At 30.6% G+C, this 15,286-nt stretch overlaps 1 protein-coding gene across 1 annotated transcript in view; it reads right to left on the minus strand.

Moving 5' to 3' along the window:
• Positions 1–3,433: 3,433 nt before the first annotated feature.
• Positions 3,434–15,286, minus strand: part of LOC148312998 (uncharacterized) — a 62,139-nt gene continuing 50,286 nt past the window's right edge. The window contains exons 5-7 of the mRNA XM_088270260.1: positions 12,542–12,675; positions 8,581–8,830; positions 3,434–4,895 (exon numbers count right to left, since the gene is read on the minus strand). Coding sequence (XP_088126386.1) covers positions 4,819–4,895; positions 8,581–8,830; positions 12,542–12,675 — 461 coding nt within the window. The 3' untranslated portion in view covers positions 3,434–4,818. The remainder of the gene's footprint in view (positions 4,896–8,580; positions 8,831–12,541; positions 12,676–15,286) is intronic.

Here is a 15,286-nt window from a genome sequence, read left to right on the forward strand (position 1 = left end):
GGTCAGGTCATGAGTTGGAATAATAAGCGTCTTTGTATGAGGAAATGCATGAATGAAAAAGAGGCTAAGGTTGTTGTGGCGTTCTATTCTCTCTGCCTACCTCTCCGGGGAAAAACATATTTTTTCCGAAATGGCAGCGCCTTCTGTTGAACGTAAAAGCAGCACATATATGTAATAGTAAAAAAAATCTCACGAGAGACAGCCTGCTTCTTTTACAACTGCTTATATTATTAAGATCTACAAGTATCGTGAAATTAAACATACTAGAAATAAGTATGCGCTTCTTGTTTTCTTTGTTTTTCATTTAACCATTTTTTTCAACTCCTTAAATCTTGAATCTCTTAAAGTTATTCAACAAATTCATTAAATTGCGGTTGTATTCGACAATATAAGTAATGATTTTCTCATTAATTTTAACATCTCATCAAAGATGAAGAAGAATATGAAAGTCTGGGCATTCACGGGATTTTTGTATTTATTTTACAGATTACTTAATACTAGGTATTGTTGTGCAATGAATGAAAAATTGATAGTGTGTATTTGCTCATGATTTTATTCATAATTTTCTTTTCAAAAAACTTAGAGAAAAGGGTGTCGAAGAAGAAGGTTACATGTGTACTAAATCAGGATATTAAGGTGCACGAACTGGAATGTGCAATTGCGCAGAAGTATTAGTAAGTGAAATAAGAATAACGATAAATCCGTAAGCAGGAAAGAAGTAAATATCAGAAAATAACTTACTTAACTGTATCCCCTCCCTATGTGGAGCACATGGAGTCCACATTCTTCCTCTAGGTCCTTCTGTCGGCTGTCAGCTCCTCTGCATCCTTCAAAGTCAGATCCGCATCCTGAGGTTCAGACGAGAACTGCAGATGAATTGTCAGCAGTGGACGTCATAAAGAGTTATATTTTTTTTACTTATTCTTTTGTATTTATGATGTTATGTATTGTTTTCAAGATGTAAGTAAGTTTTTTTCAGTTTAATTGTAGTAATATATTCAGTTTGCAAGCCTCATTTTAAGTTTAATTTTTTTTCAGTGTCGTCTCACACAACATAGAAGGAGAACTTCCTAAACAGCTAAATACAGTCAGAAATTCAACTCCCCACCCAAGTATCCACCATTCGTTCTAATCCTTATTCTAGAACTGCTGTCATAATATCTTAAATGATAAAGCTAAACGCATTAAAACAAAAAAATGTATTGTTTAATTTTTTTGTTTGCAAACAAAAATAAGACTTGACAAAAAAAAGATTGACAAAAAATTGACTCGACACTGGTGAATGCTATTTAAAAAATAAAAAGTTTTCGTCTATTTGTATACTCAATAAAAAACTAAAAGCAGCAGAAAGGAGAAAAAATTTTAATGTGGTGTTGGAGGGGCATGCTACGAATCCCACGGACTCGTAGCATGCCCCTGCAAGAGCTCGTTGGTCTATGCAAGAGATAGACAGCTAGACCAACGAGTCCATTAGTCAGTAGTCGCATTTGTATGGGTTGGCTCTGGCCAATGTATGTACACGACGGATTATTCAGTTCTTCGGACATGTTGCGCGTGACAATGAGGATAGTCTAAAACAACTGGTTGTGATTGGTAGCCTGGAGGGGAGGAGAGGGAGAGGAAAATCCCCACACGATGGCCCGATCAAGTTAAGACAGCAGCAGGCACCTCTGTGGTTGGAGCGCTACGTGCAGCGCAGTCAAGGAATAACTGGAGAAGAATCATAGCTTCGACAAGCGTAATTCCTCAGTAAAGAGGAATAAGACGGAGAAGAATAATTTATTCAATGATATGTTTTTAATATACATGAGTGTAACTAACGCTGTATATGTATGTATACATATATATGGATAACTAAAGCTGCATATAGATGTATAATTAAAGCTTTTACAAGGTCACAACCCTCAGTAATGAGGATCAAGACGGAGAAGAGAGAAGAAAATCTTATTATTTATGTTTTTTTCTTTTGTTAATTTAGGGCAGTTTTACACGTAACACTCTAATTATAGTTATTATTATGGATTTTGTGTTCAAATTTTGTGAAATATGTCAGCAATCAACAAACCTCTTTGCATATTGACGTGATTTGAACCTTGTTCCTCATCTTGTTCCTCATCTACATAGGTATTCTCCAGCGTTGTTCCTGTAGGCACTTCATTGGTTGCTTAGTATTAATGAATTCTTATTAAATAATTCATCAAGGAACCAATTAGATTGCCTTCCAAATCAGACCGTTCTCGTTTATGATGCGTAGGTACACCCAATCTAAAATTTTCACTCAGACAACGTTGACACGGGTAGCGCATTTACGTAGTATACCTCGGAACAGCTGCTATATGTATTAAGTCGGGGAAGTTTGCGTGACGCGCTTCTTATTTAGGCTTTGAAAACTAGACACAGGCGATTGAAATTGAAGAAAAAAAAATATTAAAACAAAATCTTAAAAAAAAGTTTTTTACGTACCTACTTTTGGGTTATTATTCAAAAGTAGATAATAAAAAATAGGGTTTTTTCATTACGTTTCTCAATGAAAATACTTATTCTTTAAAGATTTTTAAAAATCAAAATACCTGTTTACGACTCCTTTCAAATTCAGAGGTTCTTAAGTGCTACTGGATATTTTTTTTGTAATTTTTTTAAATCTTTTATAATAAAAAATATATTTTGTATTAAATGTAACATATCAATTAAAATAATGTAATAATGTGAGGAGAATGGGACCATCCAGACTCCCCCACATTGCACTCCATGACTAACCCTAATGTAAACGACTCCCGGGTAGACCACGAAAGAGATGGATTAATATTAAAGCTGGGAATCGACACCACAGGAGGATAATTTCTTTTATAAATAGGCCACAAGGCCTTAATCAAGAAGAAGAAGAAATATATGTATGATGAAAATTAAATACATCTATAACGCGGTACAAAACACGACCTGGCTGTACCGAGGTATACTTCGCGAATACGTACACAAGTAATGGGTGGCCATCCAATTTATAGGAGTAGTGGCTTATGAAATTAATAGACATATCCAGGGCTAACATTGCACAAACGTACAAGTACCGGTTGTTGAAATATCATCCATGAAATGAAAATTCTGATAAAGTTTTTCAGTTGTATAAAAACATATAGTTGTACGTTGAAAAAATAATAAATTGTTATTTCACTCCAAATAAATCATGTATGTTATGCATATTACCTCAAAAAAATTCAAGTACATCCACCGCAATTTTCCAGCAGAGAAATTTTATTTTAGTAATGTTTTTATTGTGCCGGTTTTGCAGTCCTTGAAACACAACCATCGTTAAATAAAGTACTCTATTTTAGAATCTATTTTAGTAATAAGGGTTTGAAAATAAATAACATCAAAAACCAGAATTAAATATATTTATTAATATTAATTCGTAATTTATGTACATGCATATAAATATATATTTACAAATAAAAATCTATTTTTATTATTTAGAGTAGAATTAAATTAATATAATTATGTATTACAAAACACGACTGATTTATACATATAATATATTAATTATTCGAAACAGTATTTTATTACATCTTTAAACAAAATATTCAATAAAAAGCTTTGGTAAATAATTGATTTTTATATAAAATCTTGCATAAGCCTAAATTTTCCCTTCCATACAAAAATATCATATTTATAATAAATTACATAAAATGGTTTAGAGCTGCATTAAAACAAAAAACATTTTGCTTTAAAAAAAAACATGTCGGGCCAAAATACAAATGTGCTAAAATATCAAATAATTTTTGTGATTTTATTTATTTAATAATCAATTAAATTAATATTTTCAATTAAATCACAAACTGCACGCTTAATAGTCAACTAGCCTAATCCGATTTTTATGATAGTTGAGTAAAGTTGAACACCAAAACATTCACCTTGAGTCACCTTGTTACGTTTAATATGTCGCTCACTCCTTTCAGCAACGTCATATATCGAAAAACTTGATTTTTGAGGAGCTGGTTTTTAAAATTTAAGAATATAAAAAAATTATTAAAAATAAATATCATGCCACCTATTGAACTTTTTACTGTGCAACAGATATTTTTAGGGAAAGCCTGAAGGTTTTTTCTACACTTGAAAAATATTTTGCATATTAACAAAAATAATTAAACAATGCATTTTCTTCAAAATGAAAAACAACACTTTCTGCCCTGTAGCGGATAAATATTAATTTTAAAATATGGCGCTTTTGCTTTGATAGAGTAAATTTTTGGGCATTCCGAAAATATGCACAACTGAAAATCGACCTTTTTTGATATATGACGTTGTTGAAAGGAGTGAGCGATGTTTCATTTTTGCTAATTTCGGAAAAAGTCGGTTTACTTTAAAGCATTTTATACGTTTGTATATGTTCACTGCAAAAGTGCATACACATTATAATGATTTAAAATCATCTTTAAAATAATTAATAATCATCTCTATAGTCATCTTTAACCAGAAGTCACATTACATATTTTTTTGTTAGTATTAATAAAATATTTTTAATATTGACTCTAAAAAAATAAAACTCATGTATGTAAATAATGGTAACATTTTATGATGATAAATAAAAATACATTTCAATTAAAAAAAAAATTAAAAAATCATAGCATTGACAGAAATTTACGTATCATAATAATTACTTATTATATCTAATAATATCTTTGATATCCACTTATCTTTGTACCTATATTATCACTTTTGAACAATCTTTAAACACAGTACATTGTAACACCTCGATTAATATTTAAAAGTGTCGTTTAACTAAGGTCAATACTGTTGTTTAACTAAGGACAATAGATCACGAACTTAGTTTTTGATCGTTGCCCCCAATAACAAGAAGATGCTTGACAAGGATACGAACAATGTCATTGGTGAACTTTTACCTGAAAGAAAAAACTTATCATTAGTTTGTTTAAATCATCAGAGAAAAAAAAACAAAAAAATTCAACCTTATTCTCCTTGGACCAAAATTTTATTTTGTTTAAAAAAATCAAATCATACAGACTTCCTAGAGATTGAAAAAGAACGGTATTTTCAAGAATTGATTGGAAAATCAGTTTCTGACATGTTTTATAATATGCATTGTATCCAAGTGCTTCATTTGATAAAATAAGTCAGTAACGTAATACGTAAAATATATACCGATATATTTGTTTGTGTAATATTGGCTATATATAAGAGACGATAAAATATATCGAATCTTGATAACAATTTTCCAGTGGTTGAATTCAGCATTTGTTTACATATTTTTTTTCGAGGTCAAGGGATCTTGCATCCCTTATGTCACTGCGACCATATTAGGTCTATTGTGACATCCCTCTGTATCACAGCTCAGTCTCAAGACCTACGTGTGTCATTGTTTACATATTAGAGTTAATAAAATGAAAATTGTATTTTTTTTCTTTTCTTGTGTGTAAATTATGTTTAAATACATAAAAACAATAAAAACGTATGTTAAAATAACTCCACTGACAAGACACACATGGTGGCTTGGTGGGTCTCTGCAAAAAATTATATTTATTATATTTATGAATTTTTAAATGATTTTTTTCATTATTTTAAATTCCTTTGCATTTCACAATGTATTAAAATTAAAAGTTCAAAAAAATATATATATAGTATTAACACAAAAAAGATCCCACAAAGACATAGCCTGTTTGTGGGTATACATTTTATTTAAGGTTAAAATAAAGGGCACTGGCATGAATACAATAGATATCAGAAATAAAAATAGATTAAAAGTGCTAATATAAAATACACATTTTTGATTTTAACAGAAAACAAAAAATTAAAATGCTTACAATGAAAAAAGTTAGCAAATATATACTTTATGAGTTATACGTTTAAAAGAAGAAACTATATATTTATTTGAGTGTTATATATAGTCAACAACAAAAAAAAATCAGTCAAACTTTGTTTTACTTTGCGTTTCTGTTAGCGAATCTGGAAATCGAACTCGCATTTCTACGTCACGCAGTCAGTCCGAAAATCCCCCTTATGTTCATTATAAACTATTCTAAAATAACCTCCCTTAACTTTATCGCATCTCGTTTTCTGCGGGTTCCCTGCTAAACTTTTGGCTAAATTTACGACGACCATTTGAATAAATTTCATTAATATTTGCATGTTACTAGGGTAGTTTTGTAGGTAGATTAAATGAAATTTCAATATTGTTTAGCTTTTCCAGAGATTATACCCATGTCAACGAGCTTTGACAACGCATTGTTGACATTCTATTTTCGATTGTCGCAGCAATTTTATGAAATATGTTAAATAACATATTTTCGGCATAGATAAAGAACAAAATGGAAGTTTGGATATCTACAGGGCTTATGACCTATCATAGGCTGGTTAAGTGATTACTTTAAAGACGTGCAGCATTCACCATTCTACCCATGGTACTTCACTCTTCAAATTTTGGAATTATGCAAACATGACCAATCTCGTGACGTTCCATGATTCTTCATCTATATTCAGATATCAAATATTAATTACATTAATTGCTTCGGCAGCCACTTTGTGGTAAAATGTATCTATTTTTAATTAAAGTTTTACTTAGTAAATACTACTATTTCTTAAAATCTACTGTGACACGTTTTCGATGCATTCCGTAAAACATAAATACTCCAAAAAAATTTTTTTAATCACTCCATAAAATAATAAATAAGTGGAGAAATTTAATTTTCAGAGTGCCGAAAAACTTGTTCAAAAATCTGGATTTTCTTTACTTTGGAGTTGTTTTTACTTTTTTGATAAATTGACATAATGAATAAGTAAGTATTCTTAAACTTCCATATTCTTGGAAATATGGGTAATAACTAGTACCTGGTTATTACCCAGATTTCAGATACAGGAACAATTGGAAAAAACCTATTTTAGATTTGTAAACAATGAATTAGACTTACTCAAAATATTGTAAAAACATATTAAGTCAAATAAAAAAAATAAAAACTATCAAACAGAGACCCTAAACAATGTTTGGTGAGGATAATGACTGCTAAGGTCGGAAGCAGACTGTGACTCTGTAGAAAGTATTCTCAGGGGAGACCACATTCCTTTCTTTTGCAGAATACACCTTTCTTTAATAATTCTCTTTTTGTCCAAATGTCTAGACCAGGGATAATAAACTTTCTATATTAAAGCATCTTGGTTATTCCCTTTTGACGTGAGTCAATTTAAAAAAAAAACATTATCTTTGTACATAAAAAAATGGCTTCTGTATATTTGTGTTCATAAAACTCGAAAAGTAGTAGATGGCTTGCAATGATTTTTTTTACAAACGCGGCATATATTGAATCAGATAAATTAATGTGGCCTTTGCAAATGAAAAAGTTCACTACCCTTGGTCTAGAGTATGGTATGAATTACCACTCTACGTAAAAAAGCCTTATGTGATCACTTTAAAAGAAATGTCACTAAAACCGTCAAATAAACACTAACTCTGCATATTTTTTAACCCCTTCAATTCCTACCATCGTATATAATCATTATTTTGTATTATATTTACAGTGCTTTAAATGTTTAAAAAAATATATTAAGTATTTTTTTCTTCTTCACTTTATCATGGGGTAATTGTAAAACATTTCTTCAAAATGTCTGGTTTTTGCCTTCATTTAGGAGTTATCAATATTGTTTTATCTCAAGACAGATGAAAAAGAATATGGGCTTTTACATTTTTGTTATAGGATGTTTTAAGTGATCATTAACAAGTGAAAATCATGTAAAAGAAGGACTCAATTGAAGCATAAATATTGATTTCGAATTGATTAAAATGTCTGGTTTTTCTCTTCATTTAGGAGTTATTTATATTGTGATATCTCAATACAGATGAAGAAGAATATGAGTTTTTACCTTTCTGTCATAGGCTGTTTTAAATGATCATTAACACGTGAAAATCATACAAAAGAAGGACTCAATTGAAGCATAAATATCGATTTCGAATTTCGAGTAGTGTGATTGTTAATCATGGGTAGAATGCTAAATGTTTTACGTGTATAAAGTTGTAACTTGAACCAGCATTTGACAAGTCATAAATCCTGTAAATATCCTGATTTCCACATTATCCATTATCATGAAATTCTATATGATGACAGCAAATGTTTAAATCTGTTTCGATTTAAGATTTTACTGAAATTATTTATAAAAGGAATATATCGTCGTAGCTTTTTCTATATGATTATTGAAAAAATTTCATTGTCATTTTTTCCGTTCCAAATCAAATATTTGTATTTAATATTAGCATCTATTTATGCTTTTTGTATCTATTGTATCCTTTCCAGTACCTTTTATTGGAACCTAAAATGTATAAATTCACACAGGCCGTGACAATGTGCGATCTTTTTTGTATTAATATAATAGAATATTTTTGTACTTTGTAAAAATAAGGAGAAAAAAACATGAAAATGATTGTTAAAATCAAAACAAATTCAGGTTTTCAAAGTCATTTCAGTAAACCAACGAAGAAAAATAGATGATATGTTGAAATATTTGAAAAAATATATGATACTGCGAGGTAAACATTGATGATACATAGTGTTAAAATTCATAATTATTATTTGTTTATCCTACCTGCTGAGCTAGGCCATTCTAGTTTCTGGTTGTGCAAGGGCATCGGTGAGATCAGATTGACAGTGGTCTCGAAGGATCGAGCAGAGTCCAGTATGGACCCCAGGGTGGCCGTGCACCGGACGTTGAGGGTGCCAGCTCCGCGACCCCGGAAATGCACCCTGGACAGGAATATCTTCAGGTTGGCAGTGCTCCTCAGCAAATCGCCATCTTTGATATCCTCATTCGTAGTTACGAACTCCTTCTGGGTTATCTGCCAAAAATAAAACTCCGAATATAAAGCAGAAATACATAAAGTCTTACCTTATAAATTATATATTTAAATTTTGAATAGGAAAAATAATAATAATATTTTTTAAAATTTTATGTAGCGCCATTTTTGTAAAATACTTTATCAAACACGAAAACTTGATATTACGAAATAAAAATACCTTTTGTATATTAAAAGCATATTAAAAGCATTGATAACTCCATGGTATGTTAATAAAACACTCTCCTTATCATCCATTGTTTACTTTGTGTAATACCACTTTTAGTGTAATGGTCAGCACGCTCGGCTACCGTTCTGGAGGTCCCGGGTTCGATTCCCAGGGGGTTAAATAATATAAGTGATTTTTTACTCTAATATTTATTCCATGTTACCCTGGACTGGTACCTGAAGTGGAAGGCTGAGCACCTTTCCTTCATGTGTTAACGATCAAGATAACACTGCGTTTGTATGATGCAGTGCCTTATGCGCCATTGGGGCGCGGATAAGGATTTGAATGAATACCACTTTTATAAACACTTATTCGTGACTACAAAAATTATTTTTATGAAAATATCAAATCGTAATAATTTTATTTTAATGACCTGACGATGGAATGATTTTCCGAAACCGGTAGTCACGAATAAGTGTTTATAAAAGTATTACACAAAGTGAACAATGGATAATTAGGAGTAAAAAAACCTTTTTCGTATTTTGTTATCGTTTTGAATTTAAAAGTTATTATTTTTGAAAATTAATCAACGTTTTTAGTACATGCTTTATTAATAACTCAATAAAAAAAATTGACAAGCATGTTCGAATCTGAAAAAGTTATCTTCTTCTTTTTTTACCCTTACCCGCACTTAATGGTGCATAGATCACTGTAAAGTATTGATTACTCTTGCGCTTCAGGGACAATAATCAGGGTAATATTAAATAAACATTAGAATATAAAATCACAACTATATTTTCTCACCGAATCGAACCCGGTACCTCCAGCGCAGTAGCTAAACACGCTAACCATTTGACCATGGAGGCAACAAATGTGTAATTAACTCATATCGATCAGTGTTCGACAAATTATGACTTTATAATAAAGGTAGATCCTCAATTGTAATTTTCACTGACATACATGTTTGCATCTGAATAATCCGTTATTTACTCATAGTGATAAGTGTTCGACAAACTATGACTTTATAAAATAGGTAGGTCCTCTACTGTAATTTTCACTGACATAGATGTTTGCATCTGAATAATCCGTAATTTACTCATAGTGATAAGTGTTCGACAAGCCATGACTTTATAATAAAGGTAGGTCCTCTATTGTAATTTTCACTGACATAGATGTTTGCATCTGAATAATCCGTAATTTACTCATAGTGATAAGTGTTCGACAAACTATGACTTTATAAAATAGGTAGGTCCTCTACTGTAATTTTCACTGACATAGATGTTTGCATCTGAATAATCCGTAATTTACTCATAGTGATAAGTGTTCGACAAACTATGACTTTATAAAATAGGTAGGTCCTCTACTGTAATTTTCACTGACATAGATGTTTGCATCTGAATAATCCGTGATTTACTCATAGTGATAAGTGTTCGACAAACTATGACTTTATAAAATAGGTAGGTCCTCTACTGTAATTTTCACTGACATAGATGTTTGCATCTGAGTAATCCGTAATTTACTCATAGTGATAAGTGTTCGACAAACTATGACTTTATAAAATAGGTAGGTCCTCTACTGTAATTTTCACTGACATAGATGTTTGCATCTGAATAATCCGTAATTTACTCATAGTGATAAGTGTTCGACAAACTATGACTTTATAAAATAGGTAGGTCCTCTACTGTAATTTTCACTGACATAGATGTTTGCATCTGAATAATCCGTAATTTACTCAAAGTGATAAGTGTTCGACGAACCATGACTTTATAATAAAGGTAGGTCCTCTTTTGTAATTTTCACTGACAAGATGTTTGCATCTGAATAATCCGTAATTTACTCAAAGTGATAAATGTTCGACAAACTATGACTTTATAAAATAGGTAGGTACTTCACTGTAGTTTTTATTGACATAGATGTTTGCATCTGAAAATTCTGTAATTTACTCACATCGATTGGTGTTCGACAAACTATGGCTTTATAACACTGGTAGGTACTCTAGATTACAAATTTCATGACGCAATTTTCACATAATTGACGACAATGTTTGGTGTTCCTGTTTAAGCTAGCACGTGCGAAGTAATCAATTTCGAATACCGTACTAACAAGTGTTATTTGCAAATGAGTATTTGATCAGAATAACACACGGCTATCAATATTACCGTGATTGGTAACGTGCTTTATTGAAAATACTGTACAGGGTGGCGCAATGGATATTGAAGGTTTTTAAAGCATTGTAATGGAGATACAGGTTGGCGCAAAGAGAACGCAACGCCACTCTATACAAGTTAGTATATATAGATATAAACATAGGTTTATAAGATCTGAAACACAGACACACGTCAAACAAAATCACTATCTAACACATACCTCTTTTAGTCAAAAGAACTTTGATTACAATGAAATAAAGTTGTACAACAAAGTTTTTTTTTTTAATTATCTAACGTCTAAGTGACTCTGAAATCTAGCTACGGCTTATGAAACACCGTTTATCGTGACCCTACTCAGGTTTTAACTTTTTAAGTTTCATATCCTATGCCTACTCTTGAGTGGATTTACTCTTTATGTTTCATGTAATTCATGAGTGAAAATTCTACAACCAGTACTCACTACAACCAGATTCCATTATCCATAAAGTTATTAAGAAAAGAAACTAAGTATAAAAGAGCTATTGATAAATAGATAATATAGCTGGGTAGATCTAGAAATAGATCGCATCATTTGTCAATATCGAAATTGATTGTTTGTCAAGATCAATTTCCATCCATGTAGTTTTATAAATAAGTATTGCAGAATGTGCTTCCGGCACTTATGACATTGGTTTTTGGTAAAAATTAATATATAAATATAAAAATATACGATGACACTCTTGAAACTATGAAAACCCATTGTGCCATTCAGAACATCAATAATTATAATCTGAAAACTGTCAATACCCATTGCTCCACCCTGTACTCAAAACTAAAAAATACTCTAAAAACCTATTTATTGTAACTGCAGACAGTTGGTAGAATTCCATATTGAATTGTTGGGTAATATTTCCAAAATTAAACAAGGTTTATTTGGTTAAATTCTACATTTATTTATGTATATTTTAATACGTGACGCGTTTCGTCTTCTTATTATCTCATTAGTGTTTGATAATGTCCTAAGAAGACGAAACGCGTCACGTATTAAAATATACATAAATAAATGTAGAATTCAACCAAATAAACCTTGTTTACTTTTGGATATATTACCCAACAACTCTAAAAACCGTCAATACCCACTCGGCCGTCCAAACTTAAAACACAGTAAGGGACATTTTTTGTAGTACGTCTTTTTGCATTTTTGGACTAAGTAGAATCCACTAGTCCAAAAATGCAAAAAAAAACTTTCTGCAAAAAAAAGTCCCTTACTGTGTTTTGAGTTTCGACAGCCGCACTGCGCCACCCTCTATATCGAACAGTAAAAACCTTCAATACCCATTGCGCTTTCCTGTTTTATTCTGATGGCTCCCGGTTGAAATGTTAAACTTGTTTTAATGAATAAGTGAAGTCGCTTTTTACCTCTTCACCGTTGAGAAAAAACGATAACTGCGACGGCATAGTGGATGGGGCCGACCTACAGGTTATGTTCATCAAGTCCCCTATGGAGTAGGAGGACTTCAAGTTGTCGACCTGCGGCTCTTCTGGAGGGTAGGCTGTGGAATAAATAAATAATTATTAGAACAAATCTAAGTACGGATAAATAAAAATTAAAAATAAAATAATTCTGGATATTAAAAATTATTATAAGAGTATTTTATGAGTGAGGATGAATAAAAACTTTTTTGGAGATAATAATTTATTATAAGAATATTCCTGAGGACGGATAAATAAAACAAAGAACAATTCTGTTTATAATAAATTATTATAAGAACATTTCTATGTAGGCTGAGGAATAAATAAATAATTATTAGAACAAATCTAAGTAGGTACGGATAAATAAAAAATCAAAATAAAACTATATAGGATATTATAAATTATTATTAGAATATTTTATGAGCAAGGATGAATAAAAAATGGAACTTTTTTGGAGATACTAAATAATTATAAGAACATTTCAATGTACGGAAAAAAAATAGCAATTCTGGGTAAAATAAATTATTTTGAGAATATTTCTAAGTACGGATAAATAAAACAGAGCAATTCTGGGTATAATAAATTATTACTTGAAGGTAAATAATTTAGAAAAAAAATGTTTTGAATCAACAAAGATTTATATTTTTTATTTACAAAGATTATATTTCAGAGAAATGAGTTTTATAAGTATTTTATTTTTTTCAGTGCCAACTGTTTGCCTTTGAACGATTCTTCCCAGGCGAAATTCTTAACAGTAATTTAAGATACATATTTCAATCTGCCTTGGTTCATATCAAAGTCTCGACTAAGTGTAATATATTAATATAACATGTACACAAATTGAATTTAATTTGCTGCCTTCATACCGTGTGCGTTATAAAGTAGGTATGCAGTGCATAATAGCAGGATAAGTGCAATCATGTGTAGTTATGAACATGATTTGCTGAAGTGTGAACTGGATACAAATTGGTAATCCAACGGGGATATGACACGTCATAGGAATAGTCGGACTTCATCAATTCCAGTTTGTCGGAGGTCCTTACTATGTAAATCGTGAATAAACTATTTTTCATTCAAACCCTTATCCGCACCCCAATCGTGCATAGGGCACTGTATCATATAAACGCAACGTTATCTTGATCGTTAAAACATGAAGGAAAGATGATCAGCCCTCCTCTTCCGTTACCAGTCCAAGGTAAAATTTATTAAATATAACAGTGAAAAAATCACTTATATTTATTTGACCCCCCCCCCTGGGAACCGAACCCGGGACCTCCAGTAGGGTGGCCGTGCGTGCTCACCATTACACTACGGAGGCGGACAAAAAGAATAAACTATAGTAAATATTTACAGCATTTTGAGTATGTTCAAATACTTGTTCACACATCTGGATTATCTCCAATAAAATGAGTTATTTTTCATATTATTTTGACATCTCAACTAAGATGAAGATAAATTTCGAAGTATTTCTTAATTTAACAAGTATTTGGACACATTCAAAATATTACAAATAAATCAACTGGTCAAATTATAATTTGAAAAAAAAAATAAAAGCATAATTTCTAGCGTTTCTCATGTATGTGATTATAATTCGAATAACAGGATTCGGACCTCACACATAAATGAAACCATTTCTGTAAATCAATATAAAGCTTCTGTCATCTCACCAATAGATGTCTCTAGTAAATTTCTAGTGATTCAAGCACTGTATTTCGAAATTAAACCATCTTTGAAATTCCAAGAATTTGAGTAATGTGGTTGTCAATCATGGGTAGATTTGGTAAATGCTACACGTGTGTAATGTTGAGATGTCAAAAAATATTATTCCATATTCTTCTTCATCTACATATGCAAGATGTTAAAAAAAGTTTAGTAAATGTTTTTTTACGTTTATATCGTTTAAAATTCTAATACAGGATTTTTATTTCTTCAAATACAGTAATAAGAAATTATTTACATTTTATTTGTTTATTTATCACGTACTGGAGTATTCATCTTGAGCATAAAGCTATCACTAAAGCCAGTGTAGATACCTATGACGATAAAATAAACGATTTAAAATACTCCCATATATATTGATATATTATCAGGGCTAATAATCCAGTGCTTGAATAAATTATGAATATTATAAAAAATTAACTGATCAAAATAAAAGCTCAAGGTTTTTTCAGGCTGTCTCCTAAAATATATATATTATATGGTTTGTATACTTATTCTGAAAAAATTTAGTCTATTTTTTTTATTAGAAAGCTATAAATAGCAAGCTATCCTTAATAGAAAGCTAAATTTAATAGAAAGCTATCCTTCTCCTTCCTGCTAAATCTATTATTTTATATCATACCCTTTTTTTTTAAATCTCTGAATGTTTTTTAATAGTTTTGTAGCATAAATATGGAATTGTTTAATTGGCTTATTATAACGTAACTATTTTTTGTTAATGTAATGTTATGTTTATTATTGTTAATGTAACTATAGTTTATTATATAATTTTTTTATATGTTAGCTGTACAATTCCCGAATAAATAAAATAAAATCAATAAAATAAACTGCGAGGTGATCTTATATCATCTCTCTAGCTTTTATTTATTGATTATTTTTAGTTTTATTTCAGTTATTTGTTAAATACATATTATACAGATACATTACGATTTGTTTTACAGAATTCATTTTTCTTCTTCTTATTTTTACATT

This window comes from Brachycentrus maculatus, unplaced genomic scaffold, assembly GCF_059751285.1.
Source record: "Brachycentrus maculatus isolate JH-2025_06_01 unplaced genomic scaffold, ASM5975128v1 h1tg000026l, whole genome shotgun sequence".
In the NCBI taxonomy this organism is placed as follows: Eukaryota; Metazoa; Arthropoda; class Insecta; order Trichoptera; family Brachycentridae; genus Brachycentrus; species Brachycentrus maculatus.